Below are 19,476 nucleotides of genomic sequence, written 5' to 3'. Positions count from 1 at the left end.
AATAATAACAACACTGTGTCACTAATGACCATAGCAGCTACGACCCAGGTTCCTCCTTTGATTGAGAAAGAAAGACAAAATGGTTTCAAGGGCCTATTTAGTGCAGACCGTCCCCTCGGCCCCGTCCATCTCAGACAAAGAGGACACACTTGGATCAATTGTGCCGGACAAAGACTGAACTATATGGGGTGACGCATCACACAGCGCTCTTTCTGCAGCCCTGCACGTACACACTGCACCAACACTGAGCTGCCAACAGGTCTTCTCCTCAAGAAGCCACTCATGCAAAAACTGTGTTGAACTGCAGCATGCATGCATTTCCTGCTTTAAAGCATCTAATCAGAAAAACTAAGATTGTGCAGGATTATTTTTTTGGTATATTCTCAGGCATGGTCAAAAGGTGCCTCACATCTCTGATTCTGGTTCCCACAAATATTGTACAGAAAGATTTTCCTCGTCTGCCATCTTCCTCCGGGTTGTCTAAACTACATCATTAATCTGCAGCCGTGCTTTAATTAGGAGTTCAGCTGAGGTGTTTTTACAAATCAACAGATTAGTTTAACAGTCAGAGACGCTGATTTGATTTTTTAAAAGCTGCTCTCGCATTAAAGTGAGACCACACTTTCATTCACAAAGTATTCTCTGATCAGCTGACCCATGAAAATTAGACAATTGGATTAATTAGTAAAAAGAGAATGGGGAAATAAAACAGAATGGGGGATGTTTTTACCGACAGAACTAACGGAGAAGAGGTGAGAGCAAGAATAATTCCCATATTTGGGTGATTTTCATGATTCCCTGTCTATGGAGATTTCATATCATATTTCATATTCATATCATATTTTCATATCTGATGCGGAAATGTCCTCACTCCCAGGGTCTAAAAGTCACCAAATAAAGTTATTGCGTTTATTTCACGCAAAGGAAACACCCAAAACGTTTATATTGGAAGAAGAATGTGAAAAATAACATTGTAACAAGCATAAGAGTTCACTTGTCTCCTTGAGATGAGGAAAAATAGTCCAAAGAAAGTCCTTTAATCCTCAGGTTTCACAGTTCAAAGTCCTTTATTTTTTGCTCCGTGGGTATCAGATAAGTCACTGCCATATTATCCAGCATTTGACTCAAATGTCCTTCACCCTTTAACCCGAAAAAAACAACCTTAATGTCTCCCTTCCTAACTTGTTAGTCACATGGGGTGCCAGGTCTTGTCCATGGACTGCAGATGCTCCTTGGCTTTCATCCTCAGAACCGCGATGCTGGAGCTGCGCTGGTCCACGTCCTCCAGAGGGTATTTATCCTGGTACTGCACTGTGCACTGGTAAGGGGGAGGCGCCATGTTCTGCATCCCCTGACCCATGGACGGGTGAGGATGGGAGTGAGGGTGAGGAGCGGAGTTGAGGAAGCTGTGGGTCGGGTAGCTAGGCTGAAGGCCCTGAGCTGGACCCATGAAGCCCGGGATGCTGTGCACCGGTGTGGCGCTGGTCAGGGGGGAGGAGAGCCAGGGGTCCAGGGGCAGGGAGCTGCTCATGGGGCCCATGCCGCTGTGGAGTTGGGGCTGGCGGTTGAAGGAGAGCATGGGCGAGTCGTGCAGCTTCATGGTGCTGGCGTCCATTTTCTCCTGACGACGCCATTTAGCTCTGCGGTTCTGGAACCAGACCTGGAGGACAAAGAACAAACTCATTAACCTTAATATAAGGAATGCAACAAAAAAACAGTGATAGAGTAAGGCAAGGCAAGGCAAGGCAAGGCAAGGCAAGGCAAGGCAAGGCAAGGCAAGGCAAGGCAAGGCAAGGCAAGGCAAGGCAAGGCAAGGCAAGGCAAGGCAAGGCAAGGCAAGGCAAGGCAAGTGTATTTATATAGCACCTTTCAACACAAGGCAATTCAAAGTGCTTTACAAAAATGAAAGACATTAAGAGCATTAAGAAACATATTATAAAATGGCATTAGTAGTAGAGTAGCTTAATAAATGTTTTGACATATTTGTAAGTTACTTGATTATTTCCATTTAAGGCTCTTTTCTGCTTTTTAGGGTTCACCTCTCCTCTAGTGTGTAAGGATGTTAATGGTCTGCGAAAGGCTAAAATCCCTGTGTTTCCTCCAGAGGGAATTTCTCTCCCACACTCCCAGAAGAAAAAGCTACTCAACAGAAGTACAAGTACCTTAAATGTGTACTTAAGGACAGCATGAGATTACTGAAAGCTCAAGGTAGTGTTTGTCGCCTTTACATCTCTAAAGAAGACACCGTCCTGACCCCTGTTTAAAGACTTTACCTCCTTGTCCCCACACACACACACACACACACACACACACACACACACACACACACACACACACACACACACACACACACACACACACACACACACACACACTTGTGGAACAATTTAAGATCAATCTCCTCACCTAAATACCTGCGAGCCAAAGGTGAAAGCTTTTGTGCGTCCTTAGAGAACCTCAGCATTTGGAAACACACCAACTCTTAATGTTACCTGCCAGGTACTAAGTACATTTATTCAATTACTGAGGTACAGTACTTATACCTACTTGAGTATATCTATTGTATGATGTTTTTACTTCAACTCCACTACCTCTTAATCAGTTTATTTCAGACCATTATAAACTTCAAATAACATTTAACTTATCAAATACAAGTGTTTGTCAGTATATTTGAAATGACTAGGTTAGCTACATTAGCTAGCCAGTTTACAACAGATCTGCAGTAATATCAGACGGAGTCATGTGATCACATTGTTAAAATAAGCCCATACAAAATGTTAGGTACGTTTCCAACAACAGAGACAGTTGTCCAACTTTATAATCCTGAACGCCACCAAGTGCTCTGGTCCCAGCTGTGTGCGTCACTTTCTAGTGTCCCCTGGTTTCAGTTGTGTTTTGAGCTTTTGCCACGACGGACGCCAAAAAAGCCAGAGATTATGGAATTAAACAAATAAATAAAAACAAGGATAATTGTGTGCTATTGTTGAGTAAATAACAGTGTGTTATTTAGAAAAGAATAACAAATAAGAAGGAAAAAAATATTTAAAAAATACAGATTTCAGTATTCTGAGGCTCTGAGCCCCATTTCTTTTCCTCACAGACGGCAAAAAAAGTCCGACATTATACGATTTAAAATAAAAACAATAATCGTGGCTTGATATTGAGTAAGAACATGTTTTTATGAACCCCACAGCTTCCGGTCTTCCAAGACCCGACCGGACAAAAAGACGTGTTGCAGGCACGAAACATACTACCAATAGAAATACATTGCTTTTAAAATCGTTCTGTGTGACAAAAAAAAAAGGGGGAAATCGTGTTGATGAACACGAATCAATAGATTAAGTGACTATAACACGAAATGCCGTGAGACTGGGTTGGTTGTAGAGCACCTGTCGGCCACCAGAGCAAATTCATTGTTTGTGTAAACGTACCTGGCAATAAACTTGATTCTGATTCTCAAAGATCAATATTTCCCTCTGAATTGAGGTGGGGTGAAGTGGCATAAATTGATTTGTACTGAAATGAATGTACTCATCTACTCTCCACTACTGGATGCATGTGATGTGGTTCCTCTTACCTGCACTCGGACCTCGGGGAGGTTGACCTTCATGGCCAGCTCTTCGCGGCTGTAGACGTCGGGGTAGTGGGATTTCTCGAAGGCTCGCTCCAGCTCGTGCAGCTGGTAGGTGGTGAAGGTGGTTCGGTTCCTCCGGTGCTTCTTCTTCGGCTGTTCGTCCATGCAGGGGTCCGGAGAATTTCCCTCGTCACTCTCCACACTCTTCCTCAGCTCACTCAGCTCCTCATCACACTTGTTGGTAAATAAGCCGGTATCTGAGCAGAGAAGAAATGAAATGTGTTAAAACGATGGAAATGTGAAATGAACAGGGTTGGGAAGGTTACTTTGCAAATGTTATCTGTTACAACAACTACGTATTGACATGCAAAGAAAAACGATTCTTATCAGAATATCAAAGTTATCTGATTACTTTCAGCTACTTTTGGATTACCTCAATATCAAATGCAATGCAGATAAATCCAATAAATATCAATAAGGTGTTTTTTACTGAAGTGTATTTTGTAAGACAACAGAACAATGTGACCTTAGAAAAGAAGAAACCAAGATATTTAGGATCAGAAATGATCGTTTTTATAGGAAAGCCTGCCTTTCATTCAGCATATCCAGGCAGTAGCCTAGTATACACCGACAATGAAACACATGAGCACTTTATACTACAGTTCAAACAAGCTGAAATAAAATCTGAGCTGACAGAAAATGCTCCGTTTTAGTTTAATACACACAGTTAAGCTTACACACACTACTTTATGAACATACTGTATAGGTTCCTACTGAATTAAAAACAGAAATAATGGAGCAAATAAAGTGAAAACCATAAAGCAGATTCAGGCAGGAGGCGTCTAGATTCACACTTAAAGTATTAGCCTACAGAACAGCATAGTTTACAGAGAAGAGATAACATCTAACACTAATCAGATTTTCTTTATGTGACTGTAAGTAAATACAGATAACTTTTTTTGCATCCTGACTACATAATGTAATCCATTATTCCCCAACCCTTGTAATAAAGAATGTTGTGCCTGTTGTTTCCGGTAGAGCAGACATTAGTTTGACATCTGCAACAATGGGCTACTGTAGGTCAGTGGAGCAGGCAATTCCATGAACTTCAAGGAAGCACGAAAACATTCCTAATCAGATTTAGAAAAAGTTGTTTTCCAGCGTTGATCTTCCACAAAGATAAACGCATGACAGTGGAGAACTAGACTTCAAATTAAGTTAATTCCCAACACTGGATTAGGATAAAAGCAGCAGCTCTAACAACATCTGTTTATGTTTACTATGAAAAGGATTTACCTGCAACTGTCTCAGTTCATAATCCATTAAAACATTTGGTTAATCAAAATGGCTGAATAACGCCGGCTAGGAAGTAACGAGGACTCTCTTGTGGGACGTTGTAAAACGGGAAGTTACGCCATTTTCAATTTACTGTGCCATTTTAAAGCTTTTTACAGGCCTGCCGTTTATGGATTTCCTCCATAATAACTAATCAGGTACACTTGAAATTTGGCGAGCACAATGCCAAGACCTTTGTGATGTGAAGTTTCTAAAATCTTGAGTATTGATGGAACCACTTGGACTCAGCACTGTTGCAGAAAAACGCCATTCAGCTTAAAACAGGAAGTTGTTGATTCAGCGCACACTGTACAATTTGCATATGCATAATAAGACTTAAAGATTAATCAATTAATTCCTCTCCTCCCATTCATTCATTATCCTCCATAATATGTCTGTATGTCACTTTCAACACCAGAAAAATGCACGAGACAGAGAAGAATTTAGTCTTTAACTCCATGTCAAGAGATGACTGTATTAGTCTAACCGGTAAGTAATTTGATTAAACAAAGTACAAAGATGATTATCCTCCAATCAGATCAGTCTCAGACCTTATCTTAACCTTCGTCAGGTAACAAACATCGTTCAGGTAGTGTTGCATATGTTGTCAATAACAGAAAGGTAGAAGTAGAAGTATTAACTCTGCCATCTTTTGTGTAAAAAGTGGGTTCAAATAAGAAGGAAATAGGATTTGGGAGCGATCTGTTGTCTACTAATCGGACGGTCACCCAGACCTTACATTCAACATGTTGAAGTATCAATGGGCAATAATTAGTTTCATCAAGTTGCTGTGTCGTGTATTGCAAGTCAAACAAAAAATAAAATATCCAAAGTTCAGATTTTCTTTACTTTCACTTAGTAAAAAGTGTGGATAAAGGAGACATAAATTGTAATCAAGGGGACCCGGTTAGTCAACACGTCTGTGGGAAACACTTCATCAGGGCTAATGATGCTAATGAGGCTAATGAGGCTAACGTCAATCGTTAAAGTTGTCATGTTAGAAGTCAAAGTAGTGTCTGTAGACGCTGCATTAGAATATAAAACCTTGACAAGATAAGGAAATCCCAGTTTAAGTTTAGCCAAAGAAACTAATTAGATTTATTCTAGTACAAGATCTGATTACGTCTTCCACCTCTGAATACAGCATGTTAATTTAATGACTAGTCTCTCAATTTGGCTACGAGTTCAGCTAAGTAGCTAGCTTTGAGAGCATTCTTCAAATGACCTTTTTCTGGTTAACGCAGGGGAACAAAATAGTCTGTGTTCTTGTTTTGAAGCGACAGGTCTTACATTTGGAGATGATATTTAAGCTAGCTTGGGACCATGAAACTGTTGGACACCATATCGGGCTACAGCAGCAACAGCTAAATGACATGTAATGTACTCTGCTGTAGAATCATTAGCATCACTGTAAGATACATGTTGAGAACTTTCCAGAACATGTCAATGCTTTAGTAAAACAACTCACGGCATAACAATCTGGTGAAATGTGTTGATGGCCATAGAGAAGGAGGAAGGAGGAGGGGGGAGAGGGGGCGGCCATTGTGGTTTCTTCAACTGGCAAACGGGATATTTGGGGGTTCATTTATCCACCTCTCATTAAGCAGCCATGACAAAGGCCAGGCTCGGACAAAGGCGGAGGTCAGGTCTGGTTCAGTGACCAGCTCTCGGCCTGTCAGCCCATCAGACTGAAGGCTGCCCACTGTTTATCAGAGGCGGGGGGGGGGGGGGGGGGGGGGGGGGGGGAGAAGTGAGAAGTGGCTCATTCGGGGGGAACTGGGCTGACTTCACAGGATAGTTACATACAAAAGGGTGATGTCATTTCTGTTGATGTACGTTAATCAAGAAAATCGAGCGAAGGCGTGGATACGGAGGCTGAGTTTGAAGCCGGAGCTGCAATGATGGGTCAGTTGACAATAATAAAAAAACTGCATGCAAAAAAGTCATAAAATGCAGTTTTTTACCCATACGAATATGGAGATGTTCTGCTTTTATCTGTTGTTCATCACATGAACCTGGAAATGTTTTGGGTTTTCAACAGACAAAACTAAAAAGCTCAAGACATTACTGTGGAGTTTTGGAAACTGGGATAAAAAATGTCATTATTTTCTGACATTTCATCGACCAAACTCAGAAACTAACTTGTATACTAATCATTCATTCAAATCAATTGCTAGTTGCAACATAAACTTGATGTAAAAAGTGTCACATATTGGTTTTTGGGCTAAGGTTTTGAAGCCATAAATTGGGGTTTATCGCATCGTCATCTTGTTTTAAATTAACCAGATGTGACACGAGAAGCTAAGTACAACAGAATGCTAAAAAATAAATGTATTTTAGGTAACAAACATGGTCAAAGTGACTTTGATGAACTGTAAATGGTTAATTGACTGTACTTATATAGTGCCTTACAGGTCTATACGACCCCTCAAAGCACTTACGAGTCATTCTCCTGTTCACACCTCATTCATACAGAGCAGTGCCACTTGCTCTACGGAAGCTAACATTCACACACACTCACACACCGTTGGCCATCGGGAGCAACTCAGGGTTCAGTTTCTCGCCCAAGGATACATCGACATGTTGACTACTCTGGCTGGGATCGAACCCACAACCTTCTGAGAGACGACCACACTTCAGTCACCCATCAGGGTCAAATTTGGAAGGCGAAAACACAGAGAGCACCAATACTGAACAACATCCATCTTTAACAAGCCATACCCTGCTTTATGGTCTACGGACGCAAACGCAAACGGACCGAATTCGTTATCAAAAAAGTATTCCGTTCACACGCATTCGGCTCATTTAACGTGTCCGTTCACACGAGACCACTCGAAACGCTGTAGTACATATGCCGGGCCTGTAAGTGGCGCTGTACTTTCTACCACAAATAAACCAAAAGCAGCGAAGAAGACCCCCGAGCGTGGTTGCCATGGTTGCCCTTCTGTTTATTCTCCGCGGTGGATTTAGCAACATGTAGTTCATGTAATTCTCCATGTCCACTTGTTGCTGATGGTTGTGGTAGAGGAGCTGTAGATTTTGCACTAACATCTGTAGCATGGTCAGTAGCAGTAGCAGTAGCAGTAGCTACTGACCATGAAACAGCAGTGAGCAGCAGAGGTGGGGAGAGGCGGGGCTATGGCTTCATCGTTATCAGGAAATGATCGTATAGGGCGTACACACGGAGCCGTTTGGCCCCCCAGAGCGTTCCGTTTGCAGATCTATCCACCTTGGGACCCGTTATCGTTTGCGGGGTCCGTTTCCGCGGTTCCGTTACGGCCTCGTGTGAACGAACGGGCTATACGCGAGAGAAAAGTAGCAGATACAACCCGTTTCATTCTTGTGTAAACACCGCCTAATTCAATAGTCTCAAAACTAGCATTTGACACCATAGAGTCATGTTTACAAAAGTTAATGAGGTAATAAATCAAGCGAAAAGTGGGCTCACTTCCCCACAGACTTCTATATAATCTGACTTTGGTTGCCCTGGGAGGATGCAGCTTGAGCCTTTTTTAAATCACTTGATTTTTCACGACAATAATCTTGTGTTTGGTTGGTTTCTGCCACAAAACCAACTGCCAGATCCTGCATGTGAAGTCAGCTCGAGATTAAACGTGACGAATGTGATTCTGAGACCAAACGATAACCAAAACACCCGAATGAACTACTGTACAATCTAATCTGCACGCAAGAGAAGATTAGGGGAATTCCTCAAGGGGATGGGATTGTACTCAGGGACATAAACCCCCCCCCCCCCCCCCCACACCATCTTGTCCTGTGATTTATCTCCAAATCTCTTACAGTAATGCAACAGGCTTCATGGAAACAGTGTTTGACACAGTGAAACTGCATGAGAGGAGTGATGCAAACTCCTCAGAAAAGCTACACCAATTGGTTTTGGTTGCCTATGAGAATATGATATCATAAATTTAAGCTTCAGTCTAAATCTTTTCCATCAATACTTTTGAGATTTTTCCCTTTCCGTTAATGCGTAATTGTAATTGATTTACTTTAATGTTCATTGTTTTTAGGAAAATGTCTCATAAGCTTAGAACTGCATATTCAGAATGGCCTATATCTGTATCTTACATCTACTTTTGTAAAAATACTTGAATCAACGTACTTAGTTCAGGTGGAGTTTTAAAATGTGTTTTTCAATGTTGATAACATTTTAAATCATGATTAATTAGTTGAGTTATATGTTTAATTATTAGATAATGTCCACAGCATTTTGTCAACACTGCATTACTTTTAAAAACACCTTTTGATGACAACATTTTTTGGCTTGTTGAATAAATGATGGTGGATTACTAGCATAGTACACTTCAGTAAAAATCATTATATTGATGTTTACTTGCTCTTCTATTTATTTGCATTGCATTTGACATTAAGGTAATCCTAAAGTAATGGAGAGTAATCAGGTTGCATTACTTTTATATTGCTGTAACATTACATTTCTTTACAGGTAACTAGTACATTGTACACAGACATGGGCATCTCATTGTCAAAAACAAAAGTGGTGGGGACACTCTTTTTCAGATAAAATAAAACACTACTGCATTGACCACTAGTGCAGTAACTATACTACGCTGCTGCAAAACAATTCTCTATTAAATTATAACTTATATTAAACGTGTCTCAGGTCCAAACTGCCCTTCTCCAACACACCCAGAAAGTATGAACAGTCCTCCAGACTCTACATGTTCTCTTGTGTTCTCTTCTCAAAGTGTACAATTCTTTTTCACAAACATTCCTTATGCAAAGTGGTGGGGACAAAATTAGCCATTTCCAAAAGTGGTCCTTAGACATGTCCTTGGCGTCCCTAGTATAATTGACGCCTATGGAAGCAGATTACATTTTTAAAGTAACCCTCCTTGTTAGTAATCACAGTGAGGCTGCAGCGGTTTTAAAAGTAAAAATCATCTTATTGACATTTATTTTCTCTTGTGTTTATTTGCATTACATTTGACATTGAGGTAATCCAAAAGTAACAGAAAGTAATCAGGTTACTTTTGTGATACTCAGATTACATTAAAACATTTTTAGAGATTACATTAGTAACCCTCCTGTTATCACAGTGAGGATGCACAGTTTCACTCACCATGGTACTCCTCCGTGCCTCCGTTCCTCAGCGAGGAGAGATGCCCGCTGAAGGAGGAGTTTTCCTCGGGCCCCCGGGGCTCCCCCAGACCCTCGATGTCCACTTTGTGGGTCCGCGGGGCCCCTGAAGGGCTGAGCAGGGGGTCCTGGTCCTTACTGAACCCCAGGATGACGTCGATGCTGTGGACGCGGCCCCCCACAGAGAGCCCCCCACCTTTCCCCAGATCGTGGAAGTTGCTGGGTGAGAGGCAGCTGTCGTCCACCATCATGGTGTCCAGAGAGAGATGCATCGAGCGTCCGGCCCTAAAGGAACGGGAGGGGGGTCAGGGTTTATCACTTTTGTTTAAATGTGTTATTTTGAGTTTTGTTCGTTGCCATCTTGTTTATATTGTGCTTTTTTGTAGTGCATTCTTCTTGCACGAGAGTAGATCCTTTAGGGGGAGACGGCAGGTTAACAGTACATGCAACCAGTGCAGAAATACTCTTTTGAAAATAAGACTCATGCAAACTTCCAAGTAAAAGTAGTGTTGTACATTAAAAAAAATAAACAATATCATATTATTGGATTATAATTATGATGTGAATATATAATGTGTAAACATCACTTTGATATAGCATGGTAAATGTGTGGCTCATTTGAATGAATTTATGTTTATTTAATGCTCTTATGCTTTCTCTTTGGAGAAATGTTGAAAATAAGGAGCTAGAAACAGCAACATATTTGCAATATTTAGAAAAATACTTTATTTTAAAACTATGAGAATACTAATTATTGTTTCCAAACTGCTGGAGAATTGTGTGAAATCCCTGTAAATCCTGAGGAGTATTGTGTGGAGGTGCAGAGGGTCAGAGATCACCTGCTCCCTCTGCATGACTCTGTCCATCACATTAACCTGATTATCCTGCGGGGGGGCACCGTCTGCACTGAGTGTGCTGATGGACACTAATGACACCCGTTACCTCCTAATCCACACTTTTTACTTTTTTTTTAACGAATGGTCTGCTCTGCTGAGGTTAATTAGGAACGAATGTTTGATTTAAATTCACTTTTTTCCACATTTCATAGGACAATAATACAATTTCTCTCTTAAAAACTAACACCAAAGTCTCTATATTGGAATAAAAAAAACGTTATCATGTTATTTAACTTTACTCACATATTATTTCCTATTCATTTGACATTATATCCCTGTTTTTGTTCATGCTGTCTGTTTTAAAGTGAGAAATTGCTTGGTAAATACAATTTATTATCCTTAATACGCACAACATTACCTAAACTGTTACCAAAAACATCTGTCTGTCAAGTGCCATTTAAAATACTAAATCTTGGACGCCAAGTAAATAATATTGACGTTTTTTTAAAAAGCATATAGGAACTACAAGTGTCTACAACGTCTAAAATCATGGACTGTAAGTATAAAGCGAGTCAATTTATTGGTTATATAATAGTTAAATAAAATAAAGCCTTATGCAAAAGATCAAATATGGTTTATGTGTTGTAAAGATAAGTCTGTTAAACACACATTCAGTGCATGAAATTGAAGATATTTTGCATATAAATAAAGTCAATTGACTAGATTATAAGTGTAACATTAATTCCTTTCAGTGTTATTTGGGGATTACAGCTACTCTTCCATATAGAGGAGCAGGGACAATCTGTTTTAAGTTAGTTTAGTACGTTCCTAGTTTGCTAGTCTTGGTTTACCGAATGCATCGTGAGACTTTCCTCCTCCACTTGCATGGTGAGTAATAGAGTTAGGTGTCGGTAAATGTATGACAGTGTTGGAGCTCACCTGTTAGAAGTAATTACGATATTAAAGTTGCTCCACCTGTCCTCTCCACCTTCAGATCCTCTCGCTGTCAATCAGCCGGATTTGCCTCCCTTGCATTTCCCTCAATAATGTCTCTAGGTTGGCTAAAAAAGCAGTCCTGCAAAAAGTGCAACAGAGTAAAATCCAGAGCGCTCACAGACTGAGACTCAGAGAGTGCAGGAGGCGCTCAGGGCTGAGGGGAAGGAGGTGAAACCAGGGGATTAGGGACGGGGCTATTAATTGGGATCCGTCCCCCGAAACAGTGATTGGCAGCTGGTTTCTGCTCAAGTAATTGTTTTAAATGTCATTTCCATTCCCCCCCCCACACACACAGCAGGAGGCCCCGGTTAATGAAGCCTGCACAAGACTTTCTTTCATAAATGAATTGTTTTAAAGACAAAGAGACACTGAGAGATTTCACTGACACACACAGCCCCCCATTATGTGGACCCGCATGCAACAAAGTAAATGATAACACATGAGGTTAACACTATCCATCAGGGCAAAGTTGACCTGTTCATTTAGAATACATATTATATTTGTCTACAATGAATATCCCATTAAAGCCATTTTTGTATTTGATGTATTATATCACATTATAACAATGACTTAAATCTCCTTCTTTTATTATTATTATTATTTTGTTGAACTGCTTATTTAATTTAATTTAATACATATTTGATTGTTTTTGAATTTTTCCACAGTAATTTGTCCTTTTACTCTTTTGGTTTCCTGGTAAAAACATGTTTTAAATATATTTAAAATTCTTGTTTTATAAACTATGGTAAAGAAGAAAATCAGTAGCTGGAAAAGCAATTTGTTGCAATATTTAATAAAGGTTTTATTTTTGAAATATCTTAATTTAAAAAAAGACAAATACAATTAATATCCCATTACTTTTTTTTTTTTAAAGTTAATTTATTAAATTACACTAAACAGTAACATTGTCTAAAATCATCTAACATTTTTTAAAACATATTTAAGAAAGCCTACAACCCAAAACACCGCAGATATCCTAATATTAAAACCATTTATCAAAAGACACTAAATAGTAATATTGTCTTAAATCTCCTTAAAACATTTTTTCATATATTTATTTTGTGACTTTTTTTGTAACCTGATGCAAGAAATGCTTCTTTTATTACCTGTGTTTGTTTTGCAATATTCAAAAAAATAAAAAAGCCTTTGTTTTAGCCTTGGTTAGTTACGTTAGCTTTTTAGCAGATCTGCATCTGTCATGTGATCCCTTTGTTAAAATAAGCCCATAAAACATTTTAGGTAAGTTTCCAACAACAGAGACAGTTCAACTTTATAATCCTGAACGTCACCATGCGCTCCGGTCCCAGCTGTGTGCGCCACTTTTTACTGTCCCCTGGTTTCCGTTGTGTTTTCAGCTTCTTGCAGCGTTTGGTTGTTGCAGAGCTTTTAGTAAACACTGTGCATGTTTCCTAAAGTTAGTGAATGTTTTCTAAATGCTGCATGTGTTGTGAAGTTGGTGAAGATGTTCCTTCATGTGTTTTGGAAAATTTGTGTTTTTATGTTTGCATCGTTTCTGAAGCTGCAGCACGTTTCTCCTAATGGAAATGTTTTGGGCCGTATTGGCACCTGTCGACCACCGTACAGTGCCTATGCTCATAATAAAACAAATCCACATGCCTTTGATTTACGATAAATGCATTTGTCAGGGCACCTGGGGAAGTGTTCTGCATCTGGAAGAGATTCTTCTTCAAAAACATATAGATAATTATAGAAAATGTTGTTGCATTAGGGCGCATTGCACAGTAAAACTTCACTTATGGAGGTGCATATACAGATTCTCTCAATCATAGTTTTTTTAACCCTTGTATAGCTGATGTGAACTGCAGTTAATGGTAATATGATGTTAAAACACAGACTGATTCTCAACATTAACTGGAAATAAAAGCCCTGCTGCTGCTACTGCTTCATTATCATCACGTATTGCTTCTTTGTTTCCTGGAGCACCAACGTGTCTGTTCGCAGCCTGAAAGCAGTGGAGCTTAATGTCACAGAAATCCTCCACGACTCGAAAGACGCTCAAGAGATTACCCGTGACCTCAAACATATCTAAAGATAAATTAGAGGAACCTCGATTTAACTGCTGATTCAGTTTCAGTCTGTACGGCCGGGAGAATGTACACATGATGAAATATGTAAAACAGAGTTTGCTGAGAGAAAAAATAGGAAGATGTTGTTGGTTTTCATCGGAAAAGAGGAGATTTCAATGCTAAATGTGAAGAAAACATCATGTCAAATAGTTTTTTTCAGGATCTGAAAGCCAGGATTCAGAATTCATTTTGCTTGTTTGTCTATCTCTGTTCAATTGAATTCCCACCCTTAAAGGTCTCCTATCATGCTATTTTTAGGCATATATTATGGGTCTCAGATATATAAAAAAATATAAAAAACATGTCTATGATGTGTTTTGCTCAAAATACCAAACAGATCGTGCATTTTAGACATCCCTCATATCCCTCTGTTTTAGCCTTGTTAGAGAACTGCTGATTTGGGGTCCTTACCTTGAAAGAAGGAGGCGGAGCTAATGCCTGCTCAGAATTCTACGAGATACAGCTTAATGCTCCCGTGATTAAATGCCATCATGTTCCAAACCACATCAAGGATTATTTCTGAAACAGTATGGAGCTCAAAGGCTTTCTCTCTTGCCGGTTATACCACAAGGTGAGTTCCTTTTTTTATTTCCTGCTTCTTGACACACATGCTCTCCAGTACAGGTTAGCTCTGAGTGTTAGCGATGCTTGCTAATGTAAACAAAGACCATATTACGTCCAAAACAGTCGGGCATTGTTTCTGATAGCAACGTTTCTGATAGTGCGGTGGGTCCACATTTCCGATATTACGTCATATCGGACGCAAATCTGGATCAGCTCCGTTGTACCCCCGTTTTTAGAGATTTGGGTACGGAGGAAAAGAGAGAGGGTTTTGTTTTCTGACACTTTGTGAGTTCCCCCGACACACCGGGGACACATATTTATGTATAAAAGACATCCATAAGTGCATTTTGCATGATAGGTCCCCTTTAAACCATGCATGTCAGGGTTTACTATCGCTACGGTAGCCAACACGTGCAACGGCCCAAAAACATTTGGGGAAACGTGCTGCAGTGTCAGGAACCATGAAAATATAAAAACACAAAAGTGCAAAAAGCACATGCAAATTAAGAAACATCTTCACCGACTTGACAACACATGCCACTTGAGGATTACTAGTCGTTTACTAAAAGCTGCATAAACCAAACGCTATACAAAACGTTGCAAAAGGCTCAAAACACAACGGAAACCAGGGGACACTAAAAAGTGACGCACACACCTCGGACCGGAGCTCTTATTGACGTTCAGGATTATAAAGGACAACTGTCTCTGTTGTTGGAAACTTACCTAAAATGTTTTATCCACTTATTTTACCAATATGATCACATGACTCCTTGAAATATTACTAGGTTAGTTAAGTTATCTTGCAAGCTTACAGCAGATCTGCCAGTTGTTGACTTTGGTGAAGATGTTTCTATGTGTTTTGCCACATTTGTAATCTTATATTTGCATCGTTTTTGAAACTGTAGCTCGTTTCTCCTAATTGGAAGTGTTTTTGGCCGCTGTAGCACGTTGGCACCTGTCAGCCACCGTAAAATGTCCTTAATTCACCTCGAGTACTTTATCTGAAAATAGCCCCCAACATCCCGTCCCAACATGTAACAGAAATAAAATACATGCACATTTTATATATTGACGTGTTGAAAGCAATGCCGGCCTCCTTGATCTCCATCTTTGCTATATAATGTCCTAATCATTCCCATTAGAGTCCCCAGTCTGTTTGCAGTCTCCCTGCCAACAGGCTTAGAGGGTAATGATACCTTAATGTGCTTGCTTATCCCCTCATGATTTTGTTAATACATTTTTGTCCTTCCACTGTTCCCCTGTTATCCTAATTGTACATACATTGGCTAAGAAGGAGCAGAGCAGTTAGCAAGCTGCTTAGAATTATCAGATGACAATGTAAGTCCTGCTGATCCTATTAGAGGCAAAAGCAGGTAACGTGTAAATGCCCAGTGTCAGCTTACCAAAGGGGGGGGGTCGTAGAGAGGGGGGAGATAAAGAGTGGTGGTGTGACAGGGAAGGTGAATTCATGTGATTCTCCATCATGCACGAACACACAGGCAGAAAGAGAGAAAACTCTGCTGTGATTGGCTGCTGATAATTCCACAGAACTCTTGAGACCGACTGCTGTGATTGGCTGCTGAGAATTCCATAGAACTCTTGAGATCGCTGTGATTGGCTGCTGAGAAAAATAACATGTTTGCTTGTATACTATGTTTTTGCCAAACCATCACAACAAGAACCCAATAGAGTGGTGCAGGGATGACGTATTTACCCGGAAATAAGCTGCTGGTTCCCTCGACAAAAAAGCAATGGGATTTCTCCACAAGATTTTGGAAAATAGCTCGAAATAAGATCTGTGGAAAACGAACCTGTTTGATAAATGCACGTTTTGTTCAGTCAGATAATCTCCATGTCTACCCTACTTTTATAATTTTCGAATCATAAATCTAATTGCCAGAAGCAAAATGCTAACGTTATGCTATAAACGAACTACAGCCGAGTACAGCAGCACGACTTCAACGTCACGCCGACTTAAGATCCATATTCAAACATACAGATTCTAAATGGTACGAGTTGAAGCGTTTGTTTGAACAGTTTGCAGGAGGCAGGTACTTGCTTTCAAGCAGAACAGGGGCAAACAAACTTAGCGAGAGTGTTTACTGTTCGGCGTAATGACGTACAACATCCTCGACAACTTCTGTAGTCCTATTCAGCCACTTGTTAACAACCATCGTTTTTCAGACACGTCAACTCTTCAAAAATCACCAGTGGGGTCACTGCTGATGTATTTAATGTCGTAGAACAAAACGTGATGCGTCTCTTCAATTTGTGTCAACCACAGACCTTATTTCCAGCTGTTTCCCTAAACCCTATGGAGAAATCTCATTGACTCTGAGACGAGGGAACCGGAAGTGGTGAAATGCTAACTCACTTCCGGGTTTCAGGACTCGTCCCTGCACCACTCTATAGAGCAAATGACAAGAAAACACTTTTTTCTTTCCCACTTCTGTTTATTAAATAAGTAAATTAGAAATGTTTTGCACCTGTCGGCCACCGTATTTGTCCACCAGTTGCCACATGTTTAAAGCCATTTCCATTTAAACCCTGGATGTTTAATCTGTAATAGAGTTAATGGTAAACCCTGACAGGTAAAGTGCTTTGTGTTTGGGAATTTAATTGAACAGAAATGGACAAACAAGATGCTGAATCCTGGCTTTCAGAACCAGTGTTTCCTCCTAATGGAAGTGTTTCGGGACCCCATTTTGAATATTGATTTAAAATGATTCCTCATGATGAAGAGGACTTAACAAGAGCCAGAGGGAGAGATATAAAAAACAGTGTCAGAGCTGGTTATGTGAAAGCCCCTTTACTGTCCCTGTTAGGAGATAATTCCTCACAAAGACAAACAGTTGATGATGCATATGGCTGCCGCTGAGCCGTCTTACTGAGGCTGCTTTACTGCGTGTTCCCGGCTAAATCTTCCCCACAGATCTCAGGGTATTTTAAGTAGTGAACCTGTTGCTTCCTGACAGACTATTGATCCAAATGCCAATATGTTCAACATTAAAACGGGTCCTGGTGCTTAGAGACGGCTGGCTTTGGTATTTAAAACATAGTTGTTCTTAGGTGTAATTGACCAGTTTTGACCTATGATTATTTTCCCTTTTTATCAAGACCGTTCATATATTTTTTAGCATTTTAAAGTGTGACATATAAATAAAATTAGTTGTTATGATTATTATTGGTATTATTATTGGTATTATTTATCAGTTTTAATAGTATAGTTACATTGTAATCATTATAATAAGAATAGAAATAATAATAATATTGTTTATTATTATTATTACTATTATTATTATTAGCAGCAGCAGTGTTGGAAAAATATTAAAAGTAAAAGAACATGTTAATATTTATAACATATAACGTCTTAGCAAAATTGCTGTCAATTCATTCTCTGTTAACCCTCTCATGGTTCAACTTAAATATAATGTTGGATGCTTTACTATATACCAAATAATCAGGGCCGGTTCTAGCCAATTTCATGCCCTAGGCGAGATTTTTTTATCTCTCCAGTTTTAAACGATATTTTTGGTTTACTGTCCTATAGTATACATTGAAATGATATAAAACCTGTTTATCCCAATAATTATAAAGGAGTGCCTTGGAAATATTTGTTTACATAAATTGTGATCAAAACGTTTGAGACCCATTGAGATAACTTAGACTAAAGTGAACTAAACACTCAGAGTCCTTTACCTCACTGAGCCTCTCAGTCTAACAGGAGAGAGCTCTCCTCCAGCCTTATTGTAGAAACATCTTCTTCTTATATCCGTTAGCGCAGCTAGCACCAGATGCTAATAACAACAGCGCCGGCACCGGTGCGCCCTCTCTCTCTCTCGCTCGCTCCCACGCTCACTCGCACTTTGGCTATGAGCTGCGGGCGCCTGATAAGCCAACATCCCCCACTTTCATCACTTACAGCGCCCATCGTACAGGGCAAATGAAAAGTGTAACCGGGGTGAAAAGGGTGTTACATTTACTTAATTATGAATGTTGTTACATCTAGGCCGAAAATTAGGATGAGCACCAACGGTCAAGAATGTTTTTTTCCCTCCAAGAGCTACCAGCGCAACGCCCCCCCAGATCTGGCGCCCTAGGCAACCGCCTATGTCGCCTATGCCAAAAACCGGCCCTGTAAATAATCACATTCTATTGTCTGTCAAAATCAGAATTTATAAAGTAACTGGTTAATAAATATGTTAAATTAAAGTAGTAGAGTAAAAAGTACAAAATAGTAGAAGTATAAAGTATTAAAAAAAGCATAAACAGCTTTAACATTAAACAATGGCTTCATATATGTTTTTGGTTTGTGAAGCTCTTTGTGTTAGAGTTTGCATGTGAAAAGTGCTCTGAATACAGTTTGAAGCCTCCTGCTAACCCTAGCTGTTATTGTTGGCTGTGTTTCATGTTTACTTAATGCAGACTGTAATTACCAATAGCCATGAGGGCCAGAGGGGTGTGATAAGGTGAGAGCTACAGATCAGGGTGAGGATGTTTCTTCTGACAGGCCGGTGTTCCTGAGGAAAGCAGCTCTCCAGGGATGAGCGGACACCTTATGTCTCAGAGAGCTCACCCCCCTCACAGTGACCACGATGTGCCTAATCCAACCAGCTGATCAGGGTCCATCCCCTGAAGTGAGCCCTGCTCAACAACAATAACACTGCAGGACTACTGATAAACTGTATCCAGAGAGAGAACGCTATTATAACACGTAATAAATATGTTTAATAAATGTTTTTATTCAGTGTTTTATCTTCCTGACACTTGGCCATTTTTCTAATAGGTATTTGTTTATTACTGTTTACATTCCTAATCAAGGACCAGGCTGTTTATCCTGTGAGATTAAAAAATGTATCTAAAGATAAAAATGTAATTTAGCTTTCTTTATTTGTATTATTATTAATAATAATGACAACATACTACAGGAGAGGGAAAACCACAAAAAGTAGGACAGGGCCTCTCA

At 39.9% G+C, this 19,476-nt stretch overlaps 2 protein-coding genes across 2 annotated transcripts in view; one reads left to right on the top strand and one right to left on the bottom strand.

Moving 5' to 3' along the window:
• The window catches only part of LOC117496148 (NLR family CARD domain-containing protein 3-like), a gene marked incomplete at its 3' end in the record, with an annotated part of 682,747 nt that overhangs the window by 34,865 nt on the left and 628,406 nt on the right, over positions 1–19,476 (top strand). The gene's annotated exons all lie outside the window — the stretch shown is intronic.
• Positions 1,190–10,299, bottom strand: LOC117495646 (retinal homeobox protein Rx1-like). Its single transcript, XM_034147056.1, has 3 exons — positions 10,011–10,299; positions 3,578–3,831; positions 1,190–1,660 (listed from the first exon to the last, which is right to left on the bottom strand). Exons 1-3 carry the CDS (start codon positions 10,297–10,299, stop codon positions 1,190–1,192), a joined length of 1,014 nt encoding a protein of 337 aa, XP_034002947.1.

The sequence above is a fragment of the Trematomus bernacchii genome, unplaced genomic scaffold, assembly GCF_902827165.1.
Source record: "Trematomus bernacchii unplaced genomic scaffold, fTreBer1.1, whole genome shotgun sequence".
NCBI lineage: Eukaryota > Metazoa > Chordata > Actinopteri > Perciformes > Nototheniidae > Trematomus > Trematomus bernacchii.
The sequence above is the reverse complement of the archived record's forward strand: the minus strand, read 5'-3'. Positions and strand labels throughout refer to the sequence as shown.

Excerpts from the sequence above, each read along its gene's own strand:
- LOC117495646 (XM_034147056.1), bottom strand. The coding sequence starts at position 10,299 with ATGCATCTCTCTCTGGACACCATGATGGTGGACGACAGCTGCCTCTCA. Across the intron at positions 3,832-10,010 it reads AGGCACGGAGGAGTACCATG|ATACCGGCTTATTTACCAAC; the intron begins GTGAGTGAAACT and ends TTCTCTGCTCAG. Across the intron at positions 1,661-3,577 it reads TCCCCGAGGTCCGAGTGCAG|GTCTGGTTCCAGAACCGCAG; the intron begins GTAAGAGGAACC and ends TTTGTCCTCCAG.